Here is a 20,166-nt window from a genome sequence, read left to right as displayed (position 1 = left end):
CTTTTTTTTCGATTAATTGATTGATTGTGAAAATCAGTAAAAATAGTGAAAAACACCTATCACAAGTTCCATGTGCTGAGCGTAGCATCACCAAATTGCTTGTTTGGTATGACCGAAAGGTCAAAACCTCAAAATATTCAATTCAGAGCTGAAATGATTAGTCCATTAATCAATAAGTTAATCAGCAGAAAAGTAATCAGCAAGTGTTTTTATAATAAATTAATCATGTCAGCCATTTTTAAATTAAAAAAAATGCCAAACAGCTGCAGGTTCCAGCTTGTCAAATGTGAGTATTTGTCATGTACTGTATGATAATTAATTGAATATCTTTGAGTTTTGGGCTCCTGGTTGGACATTTAAAGACGTCTCCTTCGTCTGTGAGAAATTGTAATGGTCATTTTTTTTGACATTTTATAGACGTATTAAATAATTGATTAATCGTAAAAATAATCAGCAGATTAATTGATAATGAAAACGATAATTAATTTCAGCCCTAATTCGACCTGCAGCGACATGAAGACAGAAGAGCTGCAAATCCTCACATTTGAGAAACTTGATCCAGAAAATAGTTGGTAATTTTCCTCTATGAATGACTTAAATGATCATTGGATTGTCAAAATTGTTGACAATTAATTTTCTGTGGATCGAATAAACTGAATTAACAAAATGAATAGTTTCAGCTCTACTATTATTCATACTGGCCACGGACTATTGATGATTGCTCTCTTGAAGTTGACCAAATGCACTGTTACTGCACATCAATAGGTAGGGTGTGCAGTAACTGTGCATTTATAAAATACCAAATAAACTTACGTAAAATTATAGAGCATTCTAGCTGAGTTAATTGAACAGGCTAATTTCATTACGTAGACCTCATTTAGAGCGGAAACGGATGGCAGGCAACAGAGCGAGCATGGCTCCGCCAAGTCAAACCAACTGAAGATTTAAACTGCTCATGCAGTGCAGAAAAGCTGCTCAGCGACATGAAAATTTACAAGCAGACAATCAGGCCGAGCGCATCAGAGTTAGATTAGAGCAACATCTCACGGCAAAAGCTGATTGTGTTAAAAGTTTCTCGTCTTTGCTGAAGTTTAACAAACTCTGCTGTGGTCAAAGCCGATTATGTCAGGGAGTGATCTACCAGCTGAGAGACGGCTTTGATGAGGATGAGGGCCGGCATCTAGATAGACATCAGGAACATGGGGAGAATCATGAAAGCTGACAGTCACTGCTTTCACCGTAAAGCCTCACTCATGTTATTGATACAGGGGGAATGTTAGGATGGGCGTTGAAGCTGCCAAGATGAAGTTGAAAGTCATAGCTAACACTTTTTTGGTTGATGAAACTGTTTTTAAGTGTGTAAATGGATGTGTGTGCACCGCGGACTTCAACCTGCTGCATAAATCTGTTAAGACAAGTTGTCTCTTTCTTAGCCTCGGCAGAGCTACTTTTAAAGAGCAATTCAATTATTCACTTGTCTTAATTGATGTGTTTTGCTTACACCCTTTTTCCTGAAGGTCTTTCAAGACGCTCTCCAGCCCAATGTCAAGTGCTATTCCCTCTAGTCCTTGATTCCTTGCTTCAATTTGACTTTGAATTATTGAACATCATGGAAAACCTCATCTGTGTAACTTTAATAAATTAAAACCCTCGAGATCCAACCTGAAATAACTGCTTAGTTAATTTGTCCTCTAATAAAGATATTTCACTCATGACCATGAGCTGCCAGGAGTAAAATGGCCCCAGCTTTTTTAGAGTAATCACTGGGAAGAATTTAATTGCAAAGGACCTGAAATTTTAGCATTAGCACTGCTGAACCATGAGGTATTATTGTGATGCAGCAGTTGGGATGTTAAGTTTGTTAAGATGACGTTTAGATTATAGTTTGGCTCTCTTTAGAGAAAAGAATGTTCATTGTGGTTTATTTATAACAGCGAATGTTCTTTGGATGATACAAGCATGAGTATTTATGCAGTTCAGGGGGAAACGGGATATTTCAAGCAGAAAACACTGAGTGGCGCAGCTGCTTATACTATACACTGAGTCATAATAGCCTCAAGCATATGCTTTATGCTTTCTGAATAAACAGATATGGTGAGGAAATGAAAAAATGACCTCTAAGAATAGCCTCCGCATCAATAAGGATGTGTGTTTTGCCATTGATATATTGCTGTGGTTTGAAATTACACTGGAAGCCGAGGGTTGCAAGCCGTAGAGATCCTGAGCAGGCTGTTGGTAGAGAGGAAGTTGGTGAAATAGGATATGTACTGGTCAGCTCTTTCCTGACCTAAAGGTCAGAAATCTCAATAGAGTACTCTTTTTATAGGGTTAGATATCCTCGAATCTGTATATTGTGTCCCCCTCTCTGTATAATAGTTAATCTGGAGTGATATATATTGTTTCTAGCCATGCTAGCAGTGTGACTCTAGGGATGGCAACGTTGGTCTGTCGGTCGGTCCACCACCTCGGTCCAGACTGTAATATCTCAACAACTATCCGATGGATTTTCATGAAATTATGTGCAGACATTCACGGTCCCCATTTGATAAAGCCTAATGTCTACCATGGCCCCCGGCTTTTCCTAAGCCATCGTGAGGTTGACATTGTTTTTAAGCTAAATACCTCAAGAACTACTGGATAGATTGTTGTAACATTTGGTACAGACATTCCTGTTCCCCTCAGAATTAACTGTAATGAGTTTGGTGACTATCATCTAGTGCCATCATTAAATAAACAATACCCAGCAGCCTCCGCTTCTCTTTTTATTGATAATTAGCAAAAGATAGCATACAAATATGCTAAGCGAAGACAGTGAACGTGGTAAATATTAAACATCAGCATGCTAGCACTGTGAGTATGTTAGCATGCTGACGCTAGCATTTAGCTCAAAGCATCACTGTGCCTAAGTACCGCCTCACAGGGCTGCTAGCATGGCTGGAGACTCTCAGTCTTGTTTTAAATTGAAACAGTGTGAGTAAGTGAAGAGGAGGTCATCATTTTACCTTTTCATCAGTATAATGGCAGATATTGCCATTTTGAAGTTAAGACGTACAGTATGACAGCCTAAATCGTTTTTACAGCAAGTTCAGTTTGCTTGATACACGGTAACATTATTTTAAACAGTGTTTTAATTGCAAAATACTGATTACTTATCATAGTCCTCTGAATTACACATTAGACATGGCTAACTTCACCAACACTACATTCCTCCCCAGCCTCAATGACCACCCAGTGTTCTGTTTTTAATGAACACAGTAAGATAAACGTGCCGGGCCGGTTTGTAGCGTCAACACCAAAAGCGGAGCGAGAGCAAAGCAGTGTCAGGGGGTATGTCTGCAGTGGGACAAGTCCAGGCTTCAGCGGACTTGACAGGCTGTGGCTCATTAAACCCCCATCAGACGCACGAGGTCAAGACAACAGCTACCGCTCGGGCAACACGCTCTGCCTCCATGTGAATAATGTAGGCACACGATGCGACTGTGTAGGCCCAACAGGATAGGATAATAGCCTCAGACCTATATGTTGTTTTATTTTTAGCATTTTAATCATTACAGCTGCTATGTTCTGATAAATCTTTAGATAAAGCATGAAGAGCTTATAGAATTATGATTCAGGATTGATGCCAGTGGGAATTTTGTATGATTAGACGGAAAAAGTTGATGCTTTTGTTTTTATACTCTTCTCATGACACACTTAATGCATGTATTACTGTGTTTTATGTGTGGGTGGATGGCTGGCTGGCTTTGGGGAAGCAGGTCAACAATGTTGCTGCAGACGGTTTCACAGTGGGGTAGAGAGAGAGGGGAAAGATGAAATGATACGCATAATTTCAGATTGAAACGTCTGCGTATACAACACTACCTTTTGGATAATTTTTACTCAAATGCACCGGAACAACAGTTACAGCTGCTGGCTTTGAAGCAAAACTGAAACGCAAGTTGTGTGGTTTTTGGGTTCTCGATGTTGTGGCAACCAACTCAGCCGTTTTCCAAGCTCTGACTCACGTTGCCTGAGCTGAAGTCCTGCAAGGTCAAACAAGTGAGTGCTATGCCAACCACAGGCTGTGTGGCACCTCTTTTTCTCTATCTGTTCTTCCCTTTTTTCTCTCCTCTCCCGCTACTCTCAGAGCACGGGAGAAAAACATGCACAATCCATCTGTCAAACAGTTTATCCTCACCCTATTTCTGCTTTATCTTTTAATCTGTATACCCCTTGCCTTCCTCTTCCTCATTTGTCAATCTTTGTACATAAAAAAACCACCAGGGACCCCCTCTTTTGGCCGGGCAGTAGGAGAGAGGATGGAAAAAGGGGATTTCTGTCAGATCTGCCAGTGGAATGACCGGTCAAGTGGAAAGGATTACTTACTGTGTATCCTGTCCTTCTCTCACTCTTTAAAGCAGTCTCATTAGGCCTGCTGGGCCAAAGGAACCAGTGTGCCCCTGCTGGGGCTGGGCTTGCACTGAGGAAAGCCCTGGGCATGTTATCCCCACCAAGCCAAGGGTTACCATAGCTGCACAGTCACTTAAGAGGATTGCATCTTGGTTAATTGGTGTGTAATTGCTAATCTCCTAACCACAATGGAACTGGAGATCAGTTTTTTTCCATTCAGAATATATTCAGCTAGTTTGTATTAGCATAGGTGTTCCAAAGTAAGTTAAAAGGAAAAGTTTCACATTTTGTGAAATGCGCTAATTAGCTTTCTTGCCAAGTTAATTCTTGGCAAGAGTGATATCAATCGCCTCATTTAACTATGAGGTGATTGATATCACTGTCATGTCTGTATGCTAAAAGTGAACCTCGAGCCAGGAATCAATTAGCTTAGTCTAGCATAAAGGCCGGAAAAGAGGGAGAAACAACCTGACTCTGACCAATGCTAAAGAAATCTGCATACCAGCACCTCCAAAACTCACATTCAATATATTACATTTATTTGTCTCATTTGTCCACACAAAAACCAACTGGTAAAAATTACAAGTTGCGGTTTTACGGTGAGTTATGTGCCGGACTGTTTGGTCGCCAGGTGCAGTAACTTCATGGACATAATTTCCTATGAACTGTAACAATATATAACATCTTCATTAGTGAGCTTTAGAGGTGCTGGCAAGAGGATTTTTTTTTTTTTTACCTTTGGACAGAGCCAGGCTGGCTACTTACCCCTGCTTCTAGTCTTAATGCTAGGCTAAGCTAACTGTGCCCTATCTCCAGCTCCATATTGAGCAGGCAGACATGAGAGTGATATCAGTCTTCTCATCCTACTTTACACAGGACAAAGGATAATTGTATTTTCCAAGATTTTGAGGTTTCTCTTCAATAACGAGCTCTCTGTGTCTATGTCTTCTGCATGTTGTGTTTGTCAGTGTGATTCTGTTACTCTATCCTGTGTGTCTCTGTTATCCTGCGGGTCAAGGTGACAGTTTTGCGCTGATAATGTCAGAGGACCATTGTCCGCTCTCTCCGGACATCACAGCTGTCACATCATGGACGTCTCAAACGTGTCATCTACATCCTCAGCCCACACACACAGCTGATCATCAGGAAGCATGTTGCAGTAAAACATTATTTTCAGAAAAAGCTTTGCCTCAAGGCTTCTCACCTTTTTTTTCCACAAAAAACCTACTGTTTCTGAGCAGACAATAGGAGAATCTGTCGGTAAACACACAAACAGAGTAATTATTCATTATCCAGATAAAATCAATAAAAATCTATATTCCTGGGAAAGCATCATGCATCTCTGTAGATGCAGAAATGACTCTGGTGTTCAACTGTCGCTACAGGTTCTTAGTTTGCCTGTCAAAATGTGTGTGCATTCAATGACCGGTTCCTTTATCGAACGCAAGCTAGATTTTCCCATGTGACTGAAGATTTGGTGGAATGTGCACTAACTCCTCCCTGTGTGTTTACATGAAAACACAACGTCAGCCTGCAGCAAGTGCAATGAACATGAGGGGAATGTCTCTGTTTCTTTTGGTTGCACAGCCTTGCACCGTGCTGTAGTATGTTTGCATAAAACAAAGGCGCTTTTCCCATGATGTGTTATTCCTGACGTTCAAACTGCTGTGGTCTCAGAGGAAATATCCTAACCTATGGAGCTGGATTTATTCATGACTTTTGCGCATTCTGATGCGCCACGCTGCAACTCCCCAGACCTTAGACGTTGACAGCTGACAAAGGTTAAATAACAAAACAACCTTCCACCTGAAGTCACAGGATCTTCCCCTAGCTACCCTTTTTTCGCTGTCTCACACCCTCTGCTAACCCTCCTATCTCGTTTCCTTTTCTCTTCAGCTCCTTTGCCATGTCTAAGACAGCGGTGAAGAAGCTGCACTGGCGTTCCAAGGTGCAGGACAGCTTCGTCCCCTTGCTAGGCTCGTCGGGGGAGCTCGGGATCGCCATTGGAGGAGGAGCAGATTATGGAGAGTTTCCTTTTGTCACGTCAGCTCCGGGGGGCGGACTCAAAGTGGGTGATATCATCCTAGAAATTGGGGGAACACCTGTATTAGGGTTGACAGTAGGAGATGTCCGTGGTGTTCTCAACTCCTGCCCCCATCCTATCCACATCAAAACTGTGTCATCAGGTATGATTCAGCACGCTAACTCACCCCTCTATAAATTAGTCCGCAGCATGTTTTGGTAGATGTGTAAATATTCACCACACAGGCAAGAAAAGGTCTTATTATAGGTGGTCCTTTCTTCTGCTAATGACATTTATGTATCACATCACCCATAATAATGCATTCAATCTTTAATTCTTTCCCTAAGCCAGCAGACAGTTTAACTTGTTGCTGTTTACGTTGCACACCATTGCACTTGCTTCATCAGGCTACACCCAAACAATCTGTTACACTGGCATACAAGCAGTCATCCATTATAGTCTTGCTCAAGAACCCTCCTCCGACTCTCACAAGACAAATCTGCAGCCTGTAGCACTCCGGTGTTGATTTGCACCGGTCAATTAGTCTGGATATGTCAAGGCGATTGGTCAATATATGGGTAGGAGGTCAAAATTGCTGATGACACATGAAGAGAGTGTGGCAATATAGTTGTCTGTCACCCGTGAGGGGCCTTGATGTTTAGTACAGGGGGTTGGGGAAACGGATGTCTTTGGCACTGAAAAGAGCAATATGTCACAGGGGTGTCACCTGACCTCGGCTCTCAACGGCCTTGCTTGCTGGATTGATAGCTGATTTGACCGCAGGGGTGTAAATGGGGACCTTTGCTCCTGGTCCCTCTGCCGCTGGTAGATCCATTATCATTTCTGAATTCTGCCCGGCCCTCCCAGGGCAGCTTGACTGCATGTAGTGTGGACAGTGATGGATGAGCTGATGTGCCGGGTTGCTGTACTACACCTCCTCCTACTCTTACTACTACTCCAGCCCTGACATACAGGACACTAGGCTACATTCCCCAGAGGCTGGAAGCAGTTTAAAGGTTTTAGCACTAACGCTGGGGCTCTGTGGACAACACCAAAGAGTAGTGATATGATCTATCCAGCAAATGGTTTCTTCAGTGGTTTCTGACTGCATACCACTAGTACCCCTTCTTTATATTGTTATTGACCTTGACATCTGACTGCCTCACATTAATGGTATCTTGCACAGTGTACATTGGATTTCAGATTTGTTATAAAATCCAAGCACAGTCGACTCATTTAGCTTCAGAGAGCTGATGTTCAGGTCTGAATTTTTCTCTTCAAAAGACTAGAAAATTGCAGCTGTTTCATAACATGATGAGCAAAAGCCCATCACTTCCCTCAAAATGCAGCCGGCTAGATTAATTTCCCTTTACAGGCAGCGGCCATATGTGGCCAGTCATACGCACATACAGTTGACTGCCTCCACTAATAAAATTTTAGCACTGTGACATTCTTTAATAGCACACAGCAAATGTAGTCCACTCCTGGACAGAACCACTGTAAAAGATGGTGGGGGCAGGGGGTGGCAGGGATGCAGACTGCTGGGCGGCAGCCTGCAGGGGAAGCACTGACAGAGCCGCCGTCTGTCAGAGTGACAAGCTGGAGATGCGCTTAGCCCATCCATAACAGCAAGCAGCCTGTCATCAGAGGCCGTAAAGCACTTGAGATGATATTAAGAGATCAGAGAGAAGAAACTCAGCCCAGGCGATCAGCTCTGCCTCCCCTGGTGACAGCCTCAACTGTTTTGTCTGGAGCAATTAACCTCAGTAGGTTGTTATGTATGCATGAGGTCCTCGGGAAAACGCATTTTATAATCAGGATCTACAGTATATGAAGTGATATAGAAAGATCAGTATGTGTGAATGTGAAAGTCTAAGGTCGTAAAGTGATGGTGTGAAATGGAGCCCGGCAGAAGTAAGTGTTAGTACTCCAAATAAATTTATGTGTCTCTATTTGACAGGCTGTAAAAAAAAAAATCAAAGAGTAAACATACATACTCAGACTGTCAATGTTTACAGAGCTGATATCTTTGTGTGTGTGTGTGTGTGTGTGTGTGTGTGTGTGTGTGTGTGTGTGTGTCTTTCTCCCTCTGGTTCCTCCTCCCCATGCCATACTTGTTTCTTTGACCTTCCCTCAGGCTCCACATTGTGCAAGGATCTCAGGTTGTATCTGAGTAAGTGCTTCACACCCGGCTCAGTGGACAGCCAACTTCAGCAGGTCATCCGGGAGAACCTCTACCTCCGCGCTGTACCTTGTAAGTCCTTTTTGTGCATCTCCTCTTGCCTCCAATGTATTGTATTTCACTTTAAACCTTGTCTTCGTACATCTTTTCTTACCTCCTCCAGTCTCATGGTCTTCAAGTCTCCTGTGCAGACTTCCCGTGCAAGTTGCTGACATTAATTCTTTGATAACACATCCTATGGTTGCGACCATGTGAATATCCTGGTGTTAATTGGTGTATAAGCCTGCAGAACCGTTTTCCACACTTCCTTGTGTCAATGTATGCAAACAGAACTGGGTTGATTTAATGAAATAATTAAATAATGTAAAGAAAGAAAGAAAGAAAGAAAGAAAACTTGACACACCCTTAGGGCTTGGTAATAAGACTAAAATATCTTAAATCAAGTTTGAGTGAGACAGAAAATGCCACAAGTGCGATCAGTTTGGACATTTCCATAGCAACGGTCTGTATTGTCACAACACTGGGTTTATCCTCAGTGGCAGTCTACCTCCTTACAATCCTCACCCCTGTGCTCCGGGCTATTACTTTGTTTGGGTGGTGGTAAGATGGTCATAAATCTGATGGTAGTTCTGTATGACAGGTTCTTTTTATTTGCACAGTTTTTATTTATGATCCCCTGAAAAAGAGGCCCGTAGTCAACGCAGGCAGTTTCGTTTTGATGCTTATGAATAAAATCAAGCACAATGGCAGCCAAAGGCAGCTAGTTGTAGTACATCTGTTGCTATCTTAATCCTCTATAATATGACGTCACTGGAAGCGGCTAGAGGATATAGCAGCTGAGTAGGGTGCTCTGAGAGGATGTCCGTGGGTTTTACGATGTAATTTTCTGGCCTGCTTTGTGTCTGTTTTGTTTTTTGCTTCTTCATGTGGTGGTACGGAGGAGACAGCCCACCTAGTGTGTCTGCAGTCTTAACCTTGCTTTGACTGTGTGAAGTTGTTGCTAATCTCTCCTTTAGTTCAGGAAGTAGGTCATGTGGGACAGTCCACCGCCACGCCGCACAATACACTCGCTGACAGCACGAGGCACAGGTCAGAACTCGCGGGGTGGTGCGAGAAAGATAAAACCGTCTCTCTTAGTTCATGATGTGCATATTTACATTATAGTATTATTGCAGTTGTATTCATACTGAGCCTGCTCATTACTTACAGAGGGAATTTCCCAAATAAACTTTTAGCCATTTTCTAATTAGTACAAGATGGATAATGGGGGATTGTAACATACAACATCAGATGAACCAGCTATTTGAGGTTTGGTCAGATAAGGTTTTAGAGACTGTTCTACAGACACCGTATATACATTATATTTATTGACGGGAAATTGTAATAGATTAGATAAAGTAGTCCAGCCTTCCCCTGCTGTTGGTGTCAAACTTTTGACAACTTCCCATCTCTGAGTGCTTTCTTTTAGTGAGGGTGACAACGAGGCAGGCTCAGCCCCCGGGTGTGTAATCCTCTGATCTGCAGGACATGACACAGTAAGATGCTGCTGTTCTCATGCGGATACCAGCACATGCATGCTACCCTGATCCCGAGACGGCTCAGGAACCATCACGTCTCATTTCAGACCACTTGTAGATAAATAGAAGCAGAATTTTTTTCCTTTTGTTGTTTTTCCCGGAGGAGGAAGCTGTGCTTGATGTAACAGGAGCTTAAAGTGGAGGAGTTTTCACCAGTGGCTCATTGTGGCCCCCTTCAGGACCCTATGTATGTTTCTCCTGTGTTGTAGTTTGTTTGTTTGTTTTGTTGTTGTTTATAATCAAAACTTTGAATCCCATAATATAGATTTATCAGCTTCAGAAGCTCATGAAGCATAGTTCAAGTTTTTAAAATGTTTTTCACTGCAAGGAAGCAAAGATAGTACGACAGGGCTTCAGTTTTGATTTGTATTTTTTTAATTTGGATGCAGTTTCTTCCTCTGAAACTGTGGCTTAGTATCGCTGTGCTATTTAAAGAGTATCTCAATCCCTGAATCCTTTTGATGAGACAAAGTTCTCTGATGTTGGAGATGCACTGATGCAAGAAATATCATTACAAAGGCTCAGTCAAGAGGGCAATGCACAAAAATGGAAATGAATGGCAGAATTAAGTAAATGCTGGCTACTGTATTCAATAAACTAGAGGGGGGAATTAAATTAAAAGCAAATGCCTATCAGTGCCAAAGTGGAGCAGGGTTCTGTGTGCTCATACTCAGGCCGACAGGATGCTTTCTGTGTAGCTTGAGGAGCAGGTAAATGTGTAGACAAACTACAGTAAAAAATGTTCAGTCTTACTTAAAAAAAAACCCTTTTATATGACACAACTTTCTATTTCAGGCATGTGAAAATTACACTCTTTTCTCTCTTCATTTATACCATTTTGTTCTGTGTGTAGGGTTTGCAGACCTCACATTACCCTCCTGAACTTTCCCATCCGCTTTTGTACAATCACAGTAACCATTTGTAGATGTGCCCTTGAATGATTCAGAGCCAATGTCATGGTTTCAAGGCTGGCTGTGTCTCCGTCACTTCCATAAGAGACTTTTCTAATTCTCTTCAGCGTGAGTCAGAGATAAGAAACATCATCATTTAGTTATTCTAGTACACTCGCTGCAGCGTCGTCAGGCAGACCGTCTGTGGCCTTTTCAGCTGCAGGATTCATTCTTAGTTACTTGTGTGCAATGATCTTGACAGACAGCTCTCTCTGGGTGTTGATACAGAGTTCTGTGTAATTACCTCTTCAATCCCTATCTCACCCCAGTCCCAGGGGATCAGTGTGCAGCGCCTACAGGGACAGGCGGGGAGGAAGAAGATGTCAATAATCCGTCCTGTCCCCCCGCTGACATGTCATATATATCTCCGAGGAGGGTGCATAGATAATGAATCCTTGCCTACTGATACTGTGTGTTATGAGGGGAGGAGAAGAGCTACACACACGTTCAGATGTCAACAGGAGATTTGCTGTCTTTAATTAGACGCAGAGACCTCTAAATCGCTTTAAATGGGTCTAAGCACAAATTTGGGGTGCAAGCACAGATGGGTGTGAAAAAATTTTTTTTTTTGCAAATTTTGGAGACCAAAGGCACAAATGCAACTGTGGTGCTGCGTGGCACAAACCGGAAGAAGGGCTGCAATGATTGAAAACACTATACAGTATCATCAGGTGGAGGATGAGAGGAGCCAATCACATCAGCTCTTCTCATCCTCTTTAAAAGCAGCAGACAGTTTTCTAATGAGCCAGGAAATTAGGTTCAAATCTCTCTGGAAAAAAAACTGTCCTTCTCCGGGAAGCACAGACTGCAAGGCACAACACAGGAAAACCTGATTGATGAACAGGAAAACTGGTCGGCAACAGTTTTGATTATCAATTTACTGTTTTTGTAATTTTTTAAGGGGAAAACGCCAAAAATTCAGTGATTCCACAATTTCAGTTTTCAGGCATGAAATGATCAGGACACGTACTGTACAGTAAACACACTTTGTGCTACAAAAAGAGGAGGTCAGGCTGATGGAGATGTCTCGTGCTCACCAATGTTTATGTTGGTCCAGTCCTTTGTGTCTGGGTGTCTACGTGTGTGTTAATTGAATTGTGTGTGAGTGTTCACAGGTTTTTTTTTGTTTTTTTTTCTGCTCAGTCCCGCATGTGTCATTGGGGCTGGGAGAGCTGCTCCCAGGACGGCAGTGCATTAATCATGGGTTTTATAGGCTAGCTGGGTGTGACTCCCTCCCGCCGGCCCCGCACTTACATCACATGTGGTCCTCTAGGAGAAGGACTGAGATTTGTCCTTAGTTTGGGCTTGGTGTGATTTTGTCTTGTGGGAAAGGAATTACTCGTCTCAAGGTCAGAACAGGCACCTTGCAGCATGCTTTGCAAATTAAAATTATTACACAAGATTTGTCCGGGAAAAATCTGATGTATTTCACATTACACGCCTGTACATGTATTAAATGGTTAGGAGATCTGTGAAACCTGGGTCAGAATACAGCAAACACCGGGTATTTCGTCAGTCCTGTAATAATGTTGGATGCTTTCCCTGCTGTGGTTTGAACTCACTGCTTTCCTCCGGGCCAAGGTCATTGCGAATCAATTATGATGACAGACCATTGATCATCTGAGTGCTCCCTCTTTTCAATGGCGATACAAAGACTTTAAGACTTGCACAGGGCCTCATTAATGTTTAATTCTGTTCTTACTTATCTGTTCATAATGAAGAGGCCTTAGTAAATGCCTACCGTAATCATCGTGCTCTTAGATGCTTTGTTGACCTGGGACAAAATTTGCATCTAGAGTGAGCTGCTGCAATTAAAACGCTCACTTGTAAATTGTTATTATTGCTCTACTTAAATTTGATTTGCCTTCTTAAGATTGTTTAGATATAATGTACAACCACTATAAAGCCATTAGGTTGTTATGTTTTGCTGGACTATCTCTGTATAATTTGTCAAATTAATGCTTGGACTATTTATAGCTTGCTGAGTTGCTGTTTTGTTTAAACACTGAACTCCGACTGATAACTCCCGATGAGAGGAAAAGGCCTTGATTAATTGACATATCATCCACAGTGGAGCGAGCAGTATGAAATAATATTTCCTGTTGTCTCCCTCTCCCAGGTACAACCAGACAGTCCAGAGATGGGGAAATCTCAGGGGTAGACTACAACTTTGTCTCCATTGAGGAGTTCTTCTCCTTAGAGGAGTCAGGGGCACTGCTTGAGAGTGGCAAGTTCAAAGGTGAACAAGTTGAACCTTTCAACTGACCTGGCAACCTGTCTTCATAGGCACAGTATGGTGATTCATTATTCAGTGAAGACTGTGTAATTATCCTGTAACACAGTGTGTACTTTACTTGAATTTCTCTGTGTATGTGTGTGTGTGTATATATATATATATATATATATATATATATATATATATACAACAATATAACTAAGTCATTAACTAAAATTGAATACAAACAGCTGAAATTATGCATTGCTCTAAATAATAAGGTATTATTGCAGTTGCAAGTTGTCAGTAATTTACATAATTGAGATACCATTGCAAGGTAAATATTTGTGCTGTACTGTGCATGAAAGAAAAAGTTTGACATTTTGGGAAATAGGCAAATTCTCTTTTGTGGCAAGATCTAGATAGGAACATTTCTCATATCTCACTCCCATATCTAGCTGTAAATATGTTGCTACGGCCAGTGGCCAGTTGGCTTAGCTTATCATAAAAGATTGGAAACAAGGGGAAATAGCTTTTGTTACCTTTTAGATAGAACCAGGCTGGCGGTTTCCCCTTGATTCCACTCTTGCTAACATGGTGCTGGCTGTAGCTTGATATTTACCATACGGACGTGAGAGTGGTATAGATATTCTCATGTAACTCCTGGCAAGAAAATGAAGAGTATTTCCCAGAATGTCAAACTGCTCCTTCAAAGAACATTTTTACCCCTTTCTTTTTCATATACTCATTGTGTTCCCCAACAATTAAACATTTAACAGGTTTTTGTTGTGATGAATGAAGTTTGGATATTCAATAAAAGGAGGACAGTCAGTTGTAAAGTCTAAAGCCCTGCATGGCATGTTAATGCCATCAGGTGATGCTCACCTCGCATCTACCCTGCAAACTCCTCCCCCGTAAGGGTCAGAGTGCTGCCTCTGATTAAAAAGCCCCCATACATTAACGTCCATAATTTATAAGAGTTTAATGGGAGCAGTAAATGTCATCCTCCCCTGCCTTACATGTGACAATGACAGACACATCGCTACAGCGAAGCAATCAGGAGAATCAGCAGCACCGTGCAGTGCGGTACCCTGCAGAAACTGCAGTAAATGGTGACTGGTGGCTGGTGACCTTGTTGCTGAGTTCAGTAATCTAATGTTTCCCCTCAACCCATTTGGACCTCCGTGAGCCAAATGGAGGGGTGGAGGTAATTTCATTTCTTCTTGAGCAGCTGGAGCAGATGGCTAGAACTGAAAATATAGAACACATACAGTAGGTTGATATCAGGGGGTACATAATGCACATTCATACAGGCATGTAGTATGTGATATTTTGTGCATAATAACAAAACCCTGCTCCGCTCCTGAATATTTGAATAAAAAATCTTTTGTTTAACTTGGGAACTCTTATCAATTTGGAATTCAGTAACATGATAATGCAGACTGTGTACTGTTACGGATCTTTAGATTTATGTCATTTGATTTTATTTGCAACACAGAGTATTTCCACTTATTTAAATATCAGTTCTGATATTTTTGCCCAAATGAACAGTTCACTCAGTGTATTTAATTTTACAATTTGATATGTTCATTAGGTTTCTGTTTCTCAAGGCAAGACTTCTTTCTCCCGCCCTTCTCTCTCTCAGGGAATTACTACGGCACGCCTCGGCCCGTTCACATCAGCGCAGAGAGCCCCCCCATCACCTACCAGGAACACCGCAACCTGCTCAGAAACTTCCGCACACGCAGCAAATCGCTCAGCAACCTGGAGAAGGCTGCAGAAGACGGTGAAAACAGCGAGGACGACTCAGGCCTGTCAGGCAAGTGTCTCTAAAACCTTGTCTAAGTAACAGCATGTGTGGGCAAAGTCATAATTGTAAATCTGAAGGCAAACTGAGAGGTAGTTGGTTTTTAAGGGTAAAAATACAATGTAATATAGTATCATGATTGGATTTTTTTACTGAGGTATTTCTTATAGTTTAAGCCCTAAAGATGTATCGACAGTAGAAAACGTGTCTGTTAAGCCCTGCACAGTAGCCAGCAGCTAAATGCCGCATTGTCCCTCTATCTATAGCTCCAGTCTCTGATCCCAAATTAATCAATCATTAGCACAATTAGTATGCTCTAAACTCTCAGTGGGGCTGTGGCGACATCGATTGCTGGATCACCTCCAAAGGAAGGTCAGTCCGCCTTAGGTCGAGCAAGCGAGGCGGTGGGCAGATTGGCAAGCGTGCCCACAGGGAGGTAAGGGAAGAAAACGGAGGAAATCATGTGATGAGGATGCAGAAAGTGTTTGAATTAAATCAATTAAGCTTCCCTAACACTGGAATAGCCGACACAGGAATGTTAGAGATATTTTTTCTCTACGATAAAGCAAACATTTTAATTTTAGATGTGATGGATGACTCGTTGTACCAGAAATGGTTTATTGTGTTACATAAATGGCTTAAAAGGCTTATTATTCACCAGTGGTGGTAGAAGTATCCCAATAATTTATTCAAGATTAAGAAAAAAATATTATATTATTATAATAATATTATATAATATTAGTTAACTTAACCTCTTTCATCCTCAAACAGTTATTTAAATGAAACCATCCAGGGAGTTTAGAGGGGAAATGTCTCTTGGATGGTACTGCTAAAACTCAAAGACATCTGGAATGTGACAAAGTACCACCCCAGCAAGACACCTGAAAAGGTTTAAATTAATTTTTAATAATGTACTGTATTTTATAAGGGTATGATATGTTGTTTTATATAAGTCTTAATCTGAAAAGTAACTCTAGCTGTCAAATAAAAGTAGTGGAGAAAAAAGTACAATAATTTCCTCTGAAATGTGAAGTATAAAGAAGTATAAAGTATACAAAAGAATAAAGTAGCATAAAATGGAAATGCTCATGTAAAGCACAAGTGCTTCAAAATTGTACTTAAGTACAGTACTTGAGTAAAATCTACTTAGTTACCTTTAGGTTATGACATTATGTATTATGAAAGCAGTGTTGGAGAAGTGGTGGTAGCTAGAGACCACAATACAAGAGTAAGAGACCAAGGCAGTGACACAGGGTTGTGGTGATGGAGGTCGGTAGGGAGGCTGAGTGTTAGGAAAGGTGGCGGCAGGGAGCCAGAATGGTACATAAGATAAGACAGAGGCAGGCAGAGTGGGAGGTGAGAAACGCAGGCGGGCAGAGATCCAGATAGTTAGGGACGTGCTCCAAACAGGCAGGTAGGGCAGCAGGCAGCTGGGGTACAGGATGCAGGCGGAATGGAGTGGAAGAGAGCCATCCAACACCCTGACCTCTGCTGAGTCATTCTCTGGAGTGATACTGTGTGGGTGGATGGCTTTGGCAGCACTTGTCGTGTGCAGCAGGACTCAGGGCGCCCCGTGTTATGTCAGACGTCTCTCAGATCCATGCTGGATCTCACAGCTGAAGGACAGCTGCAAGGACAGCTATGCAGAAAATATGCTTGATTTTCCTCCTCTGGTAGTATGGCATGCACGGCCACACTCTGCCTCCTTAGAGGGAGGGCAAGACGGACTAAGATGCTGACCTCAGGTCTTTCTGCATGACAACCCTCAATGGAATTCCAAGCATCCGGTCATTGCAGATTGCAGGAGAAACTTTTTCACCCACTGCGTGTTTTCGATAATACGTCACTGTTTGATTTAGGTTTTTAACACTCCCTCTTATCGCTCTCATTACAGGAGGCTCTGCAGGTGTCAGCAGCGGCGTCCATCCTAGCCACCGCTTCCCTGGTCGGCCAAGGGCATCCAGCAGCGGCGGGGATGGTTGTCCCATAGAGAACGGGATCAACGGCAGCAGAAGTGGTGCCAGGGTGAGAGCTGTGATGCCTGATCACTGGGAGCAGGCCTTCAGTGACCCAGGAGAGTCTCATTACATAGAGTGAGTGTCTACCTGGCCTTCACAAATTTGTTAAAGGAAGAGTTTGACCTTTTAGGAAATCCGCTCATTTGCTGTCTTGCAGAGAGTTAGGCGACAAGAGATCGATACCACTCGTGTCTGTTTGATAAATATTAAGCTGAAGCGAGGAGATGGTTAGCTTAGCTTAGCATAAAGACTGGAAACAGGGGGAAACAGCTAGCCTGAATCTGTCTGGAGGTAAAAACCTACCAGCACCTCTAAAGCTCACAAATTCAATTTGTTTAATCCACACAAAAACTAAAGTGTAAAAACAACGAGTTGTGGTTTTGCTGTCGCTCGTCCTAGACAAGTCTGGTGTTATGTCAAAGTTGATCTGTGTTTCCCCTTACACGGATCTGAGCCCAAATATATTCCTATCCCCAACCAGAAACTTACTGCTATGCTTAACCCCTAACCCAACTTTACCCTAATCCAATGAGTTACATCTACGACGCCTGACCATAACCTAATCTAAACTCTAGCCCAAACCTCGGAGGTCATTGTACAGGAAACAGTATTTGAAGGGGATGAAACCAATGTTACGCTAATTCACTATTTGAGGGGGAAACAGATTTGGACACGGGTCTCACCCATAAACTGCAACTTGTCGTTTTTACACTTTGGTTTTTGTATGGATTCAAATACAGGCTATAGCCTGTCATTTACTGAGCTTTGGAGGTGCAGGTAGGCAGATTTTGCTATCTTTGGACGGAGCCAGACTAGCTGTTTCCCCCTGTGTACGGACTTTATGCAAAGCTTAGCTGATCATCTCCTGGCCCCAGATTCATATTCAATGGAGAGTAGATAGAGCAGTATCGATCCTCTGGTCTCTCTGAGAGAAAGCAAATAAGCCATTCCCCAAAATGTCAAATTATTTCTTTAAACATGCTCTGAATACAGTAGAGCTGTTATGCAAATTGACATGCCTCTCAATGGCATTTAGATTAATCTCTGTTCTGACTGTGATAAATTCCAGTGCTGTCATATTGTATCCAATACTCTTCTTTTCCTTTCCCCCTTTGTCTCTCCAAGTCGCAACCCAAAGAGGACCAGCTGGCAGAGTCCTCGAGCCTCAAGCAGGGAGACAGTCTACAAAAATGAATGTGAGCCTCTTTTGTTCCTCTTTTTTTCCTCTATTTCTGGATGTAATTATTTGAACACTGGTGACACATTTAACTGTTGAACAGCCTCGGCGAAGCTACATGTTTGTTAAGAACGGAAATAACAGACACAGCCAGCTTGTTAGAGTCAAACGAGATGGAATGAGCTTTTAGCTGAACAGAGACATGTAAGTGATTAAGGCCTAAAGCTCGGAGCTGCTGGCAAAGAGCCAGACTCACTGCTGAGGCTGGCAGGGTCGACACGTGGATGGCATGTGACTGGCAACTTAATTTCAAAATTTGGCCATGGACATGATGGACATCATCTAGTTTCTGATGTCTGTTTGACGTGCCTGATTGTAAGCTGTAAGTTACCCATCTGTTATTGTGCTGTGATTCCAGCTCGTCTCAGTAAAGTGCAGTACACTCCTCTGACCAGCAGAAGGTGATATGATCGCCACTAAGGCCAGAGTTACCTGCGTGTGAAAGGATTACTGTAGAATCTGGTACAAATGGAAACCAAACCTACATACGTCTTAATGTGGTAGGGTGGACAAATTAATACAGGTTGAGATGCTGCTCCCACAACCACTTTACAAACAAAAGGGCTAAAATAACAAGGAAAAGTGGGAAGAAAAACTGAATCAGTGTAATAAAATTTCTCGTCAATGCAAAGGTTGATGCGAATTAACAGTAACCAGTAAATATAAACACCCAGTTTACAGTACTGAATTGGGCCAGTGTAATGTGTTGAATTTTAGTATGTAATGGATTCTGCTTTTAATGCAATCTTTCCACCGAAAGAATTTTTTTGTTAAAAGCCATCTGGCGATTGGTTTACAGTGTTCTGACTCTCTCTCTCTCTCTCTTTTCCCCTTACTCCCGAAACCCATCAGTTATAGCCATTAAGTCGTATAAACTCACAGGACTGTAAGCATCATCATTCTCTCATCCTCTCTCTCTCTCTCTCTCTCTCTCTCTCTCTGTTTCTGTATGTTTCTGTGACTGCCAGGGTTCACAGATCAACCCGGGGAGCTCCGGGGTTTCCCTGTGCACACACAGCTGACCAAGGGCTCCAGAGGGTTCGGTTTCAACATCGTGGGGGGCAGCAGGCCAAGAGAGTTCCTCCAGGTCTACAGTGTGACTGCAAGTGGACCTTCGGCACTCAAGACAGGTAAAAGTACAACAAACTGGGGAGAATTACTGCTGGGGAAAAGCTGGCAGAAATGTTTGGCTGTAAAAAGAAAAAACATGACATCAGTCCTTTGAAATAAGATATTCACTGACGAGTCCTCTCTTCAGAGGGACACACTCTCAAACAAAAAGACATTACTTACTGGCATGATATTAGTGATAATTATAGACTTGTTATAGCTGCAAACTGAGATCTCTAACTATGGTAAATCTTGCAAAATGTTGAGACAGAAAATATTTCAATCAGCGGTGTGTTTTAACAATGTGTTTCTCTAGTCTTCTGTCTCCACTCTTTGGGATTATACTTCTGGAATTTTCTGATCTCCCACAGCAAGAGTATATCACAAACGGTGCATAATCCTCAGGGCTAGCACACCATAATCTAGCCATCATAACATATGCATATGCAGTGGTGCGCATCCAGTTCACACGCACGCACACACACGCGCACACGCAAGCACACACACACACACACACACACGCACACAGACACAAACACACAATTGCCCATAAAGGCAGATATTATCGCTCTAGGAAGCCAGAGCACAGGCTGTCTCTGCAGGGACTGATCTAGTTCATATATGTTAATAGGCTGGTTTAGAAGGATTAGTTGGTTGG

The 20,166-nt window shown here is 42.3% G+C and overlaps 1 protein-coding gene across 1 annotated transcript in view; it reads left to right on the top strand.

Annotated features, from left to right (window-relative positions):
- Positions 1–20,166, top strand: part of LOC120803596 (membrane-associated guanylate kinase, WW and PDZ domain-containing protein 1) — a 38,251-nt gene that overhangs the window by 4,739 nt on the left and 13,346 nt on the right. The window contains exons 2-8 of the mRNA XM_040152204.1: positions 6,286–6,575; positions 8,550–8,666; positions 13,241–13,360; positions 14,982–15,146; positions 17,038–17,236; positions 18,287–18,357; positions 19,367–19,528. Coding sequence (XP_040008138.1) covers positions 6,296–6,575; positions 8,550–8,666; positions 13,241–13,360; positions 14,982–15,146; positions 17,038–17,236; positions 18,287–18,357; positions 19,367–19,528 — 1,114 coding nt within the window. The 5' untranslated portion in view covers positions 6,286–6,295. The remainder of the gene's footprint in view (positions 1–6,285; positions 6,576–8,549; positions 8,667–13,240; positions 13,361–14,981; positions 15,147–17,037; positions 17,237–18,286; positions 18,358–19,366; positions 19,529–20,166) is intronic.

The sequence above is a fragment of the Xiphias gladius genome, chromosome 18, assembly GCF_016859285.1.
Source record: "Xiphias gladius isolate SHS-SW01 ecotype Sanya breed wild chromosome 18, ASM1685928v1, whole genome shotgun sequence".
NCBI lineage: Eukaryota > Metazoa > Chordata > Actinopteri > Istiophoriformes > Xiphiidae > Xiphias > Xiphias gladius.
Note: the sequence above shows the minus strand (reverse complement) of the source record. Positions and strands in the feature narration are given on the sequence as shown.